At 37.4% G+C, this 4,995-nt stretch overlaps 1 protein-coding gene across 1 annotated transcript; it reads left to right on the forward strand.

Moving 5' to 3' along the window:
* The first annotated feature begins 252 nt into the window (after positions 1-252).
* Positions 253-4,682, forward strand: LOC107575434 (vitelline membrane outer layer protein 1-like). Its single transcript, XM_016261811.1, has 7 exons — positions 253-276; positions 452-517; positions 1,444-1,656; positions 2,608-2,741; positions 2,887-3,000; positions 4,213-4,394; positions 4,506-4,682. Exons 1-6 carry the CDS (start codon positions 253-255, stop codon positions 4,391-4,393), a joined length of 732 nt encoding a protein of 243 aa, XP_016117297.1. The 3' UTR covers position 4,394; positions 4,506-4,682.
* Positions 4,683-4,995: the final 313 nt, after the last annotated feature.

A 4,995-nucleotide genomic window follows, 5' to 3' on the forward strand; every position in this document is an offset into this window, starting at 1 on the left:
TATTTAAAACTTGACTCTTCTGTAGTTCCATCGTGTACTAAGACTGACGGAAAATGAAAAGTTGTGATTTTCTAGGCCGATTACTTTGATTGGTTTCCCAGGACATCCTGTATGTTATTGTATGAATCTGTGTTGTATAAATATGACCCATCTTCCTTAATAAAATTGAGAATGTTATGGTAGTAGGCTTCACTGGCTGTCTGTCTCTGCTTGATCAATTATTTTAATTTCATCAGCATTTTAACTGTAGCAATGTTGGCCTTTGTTGGGCTGCAGGTGAGTGTTCAGTCCACAGTATAGTTCAGTCTGAGCTATAAGATCCAGTATCATACTGTGTATCACACACACATTTCAATCATATCACCTCCAGTATTCATCTGCACAAGATATTTGTGATCAGATCCAGATGATTGCAGCTTGCGGCTATATTTTTGATGTTATTGTTTTGAAGTTTCATCAGCTGGAAACGGAAGAACTCGACCTGGGAAGTGGAGAGTCATGTGACCTCATTGCTCTCGTATCATGAACTCGAGCTGGTGTTCAGTGTTGATTAGCGCTCACAGTATCTGTTTAATATTAATATTGAGAACTCATCAATCAAAGCTGTTTCAAAGGGCTCATGCTTTTCCTGGCAATGAGCAGCATTTGAGCTGATTGTGTTAACATGCACATCATTGACTTTAATATCCACAATCATTTTAGTTTTGAATAATTTGTCTGATTACTGGCTGGAACAATAATAATGATAAACAGATTTTTTTTTTTTAGCTAATTGATCCGACATATATGATATATTCTTGTCTTTATGTTTTTTTTGTCAGAAGACATATTCAGCAGTCAAGAAAATACTTTATGATAGCTATTTAAATTCTCACTGTCGGAAGAAAGACAGTCATATAGGTTTGGAACGACACGAGGGAGAATAAATGATGACTGAATTTACATTTTTAGCCAAACTGTTCCTTTAACTCGTGCTTACTTGCAAGCATTGATATTTACATCAGGAAATGTCAGTAAACCTGTAAGCAAATGCCCGGCATTTATTTTAGGGTCAGTCTGATGTTCTCCACTGTTAAATATTTCTGTCTGAATCATTAAAGATATAAAATCAAACAAGTAACACAGTATTTTAGAGGCATATTACCAAGTAAAACACTTTGTATGGTCACTCACGGTCAAACATAGGCCTGCAGATATTTTTGTTGGATCAGTGTTTGTATTTTTGCAGGTTATTTCCGAGCGCTCGGAGCTGCGCTGATTGGCTTGAAGCAGGATATCATAACACTGATGAACTGTATAAATGCATATGAAGAAGTACTGATCGGCTCAATAAAGAAACAGACCGGTTCTGCTGACAGACCACAGACGACCCAGACTGTTGCCTTTACTGGGGTGTTTACTAAACCAAACAGAATTAATTTCATCAGTATTTTTATTGATCAGGCCAGTGCTGCAGCGATGCATCACTTACTTTTTGTGCTGTTAGTCATTAATGGGCTGCATGTGAGTGTTCAGACCGCAGGAAGACGTTCTGCGCGAAGCGTCAACAGATATTACAGATCGCGGCTGACTGTGTCCAATGGGATGAACTGGGGGTTGTGGGGGTTTAAGGACATGTGTCCGAGTGGAATGTACGCCGCAGGGTTCAGTCTGAAGGTAAGTCGGGCTTACTTGACTGAATTACAGTAATTATGGCGGTTTCTTAGTGGTTAAACATGTGAACTGGTGACTGAAGGTTCAGTCGCTGTTAGTAATTCATATCCACACTGTAAAAAAAAATCTGTGACATTTACGGTAAAATACCGGCAGCTGTGGTTGCCAGAACTTCACCGTAAAAAATACGGTAGCAACATTTTAGGTTTTACAGACTTAACTTAAATTCACAATAAAATACCGTATTTCATTAACTGATGTAATGTTAATAAACCAACATATTGAAGTGTTAATATCTGTTTTGAACCATTGTAATGCACTGATAACCAGCAAAAACTGGTGGTGATGAGAAAGTCACATGATGAACCAAAGCTCATCACAAACAGCTTTTCTACGAGCTGCGGAGGGCAATACTTCTGTAAAGAAGGTGCACAGTGTCACTCACACAAACACTAAACCCCATCATGGTGACACACATGATACTGAAATAATGCAATAAACATTCATTTAACAACATTAGATGTAAGATTAAACCCTAGAAAAAACATCAAATATGGAGCATCATGCAGGGAATTCTGGGAGTGTCAATTTACGTTTTTTCACTGTAAATTATACAATGACTTTTTCTTTTTCACTTCCAAAAACGTATTTTTTAACAGTATTTTACTGTGAAATCACATTAAATGTAATTTCATTTATTCACCGAATATATTATATGGAAACTTACTGTTAACCAGTTAACAGGTTTTTACTGTAGCATTTTTACAGTCTTTTACAGTTAAAATCACAATCATTTTTTACAGTGCAGGTATCTCCAGGGAACTGCACCTGCTTAAGATTTCTTAATACTAAAGAACATGAAGATGAATGTTACTATGGGTTGTGTTCGAGTTATCTCTAAAACACTGTTTGTGTCTCTCTCTCTCAAATGGTGGATTGTCTTTTTTTTTTAAGGTTGATGAACCTTCCTATGGTTTTTGGGATGATAACAAAGGACTCACTGGGATTCGTCTTCACTGCATCAGCCCATTGAGAGCCTCATTGGGCTTATATGAGGACTACGCCTCAGTTCAGTCAGAAGTAGGAGGGTAATGGCTCAGATTCTGAGTAATAAAACCAGTTAAAGCAGGTTTATTAAGAATTCTTATATTAAGGGTTAGAAATGGCTACAAATGAAATGATTTTCTTGAAAATAATAATAGACTTGATCAATAAAACTCTGTTTTTCCACAGCTGGGGTCAGTGGACAGAAATCAAATGGTGTCCTTGTTGTTTCTTGACTGCTTTTCAGCTGAGAGTCGAATCTTTCCAAGGAATTGGAGACGACACGGCCGCAAATAACATCAGGTGAGTATGTGGTGGAATAAGACATTGTTTTTTGCTGTTAAATCTGTATAATTGATATCACTGAATGTGAGCATGGCTGTGCTTGTGCACAGAGATGATCACATGACTGACATTCAAAACAAGAGCAAAACTGTATCGCTTTTATACAACAGTTCAATAAACAATCAGTTAAAGGGGTCATGAATTACTTTTGTTTATTTTATAATGTTAGTGAGTCTAAGAGGCGATGATGAAGAAGTAGGCATTGATCTGTCTGTGCAAGCAGTCCGGTGCCTATTACACAATAAAGAGGAGGAAGTGAAAATTGAGTCATTTTGTCAATAAACCCCGTTTTTGGACTAACAAAGTTTTAAAGAGATAATTCTGTCATCATTTACTCACCCTCAAGAATGTGGGTAACCTAATAGATGCCGCTGTATGGAAATAATACAATGAAATTCAATGGCTCCCATCAAATGTTTGTTCACCAACCTTCTTCAAAATATCTTCTTTTGTGCTCAACAGAAGAAAAAGACTCATTCACGTTTGGAAGACTAGAAGGTGAATAAATGATGACAGAATTTTTATTTTTGGGTGGACTTTCCCTTTACGTTCTGAAACTTGCAGTATGTTTTTACAGTGCAATGACCTCTTATATGTCAAAAGATCAGGGGAAATTTGATTTCTAAATTCATGACCACTTTAATATCGAGTAACCTTTACTTGAGACAAAAATTCGCCAGTTAGTTCATATATTTCTTCTCCTCCAATGCCATTTACTCACTAGTGAGAGCGCTCTGAGTGGTCATGGAGCGAGAGAAAACACAAGCACTCTGACTTTCACAAACCTGCTCCGTTTCCCCTTCACACCGCTCACAAACTCTGGAACGCAATAAACACAGAGGAGCGGAGTCAGACAAACAGTGAAAAGTCTCAGTGCTTGTGACTAAATATCAGCACTGCTCGACCAATCAGATTCGAGGAGTAGAACTTACTTGTATAAACAGAACCATGAAACACAGACCTGATAAAACTGCATTGGGTTCCAAGATTTAATTACTATTAATTATTGATAACTATTAATTACTATTTAATGATAAAAATGGATAAGCTGAACATAATGAATTTACATACGACAAAAAAAAAAAAAAAAAAAAAAAAAAACAGAAACATTTTGTGAGTATTGGTTATTTTATAATTATCAAAATATTGTCACATCTGAATTTTCTCCAGATTCAAATGCAGTGGAGGGTCTTTGCTACACGGTGATGGCACAAGCTGGGGCGAGTGGGGCGGATGGGGCCCAACTTGTCAAGGAAAAGCGATTTGTGGTATCAAGACGCGGATAGAAGAGCCGCAGGGAAGTGGAGACAACACCGCTCTCAATGACGCGCGCATGTACTGCTGTGATTAAGGTGATGTGATCACAGTCAAACATTCAGACTACAAAGCAACTTCACATAAACCACTGTTTGTTTGTTTACACAATCGAAGTGCTGACTTAGCTGGGTTCGCTTTTCTTTCAGATGTAAAAAGACGACCACAAGAACAGCGAGAAGATCAAATGGATCATAATAATTGATTATGAGTCTGATGAACTAACATGAACCGTGTCATGTAATAGTTTAATGTGCAGTCAGCTGGTCATGACGGCTTACTAGACATCCTCCCACTTATTACACAGCTACTTACTAATAAATAGATATGAAATATTGATTTGAGTTTTTATTCTTTCATGTAGATTAGTGATTTTTTCATTTTCTTGCCTTAGCTGGAGACTCCTGATCAGGCACCAAATAGCAGCATTAACGTTTCTATCTAAAAACACAGGTGTCCATCTGGAACATACACCGCAGGGTTTAGACTCAGGGTAAGTCAGGCATTGATGGTTCCATGAAGAACCTTTAATAAAAATAAAGCTTCCAGAAGGTGGCTTTTGCAGCAATGCCATAGAAGAACCATTTTTGGCTCCCCAAAGATCCTTTCATTAAACAGTTCTGAAAAGAAACAGCTTTT

The sequence above is a fragment of the Sinocyclocheilus grahami genome, unplaced genomic scaffold (assembly GCF_001515645.1).
Source record: "Sinocyclocheilus grahami isolate Dianchi unplaced genomic scaffold, SAMN03320097.WGS_v1.1 scaffold2639.1, whole genome shotgun sequence".
NCBI lineage: Eukaryota > Metazoa > Chordata > Actinopteri > Cypriniformes > Cyprinidae > Sinocyclocheilus > Sinocyclocheilus grahami.

Coding starts and splice junctions, on each gene's coding strand:
- LOC107575434 (XM_016261811.1), top strand. CDS start 253: ATGTTGGCCTTTGTTGGGCTGCAG. Junction 518..1,443: donor CATGTGACCTCATTGCTCTC/GTATCATGAACT, acceptor TTTATTGATCAG/GCCAGTGCTGCAGCGATGCA. Junction 1,657..2,607: donor CCGCAGGGTTCAGTCTGAAG/GTAAGTCGGGCT, acceptor TTTTTTTTTAAG/GTTGATGAACCTTCCTATGG.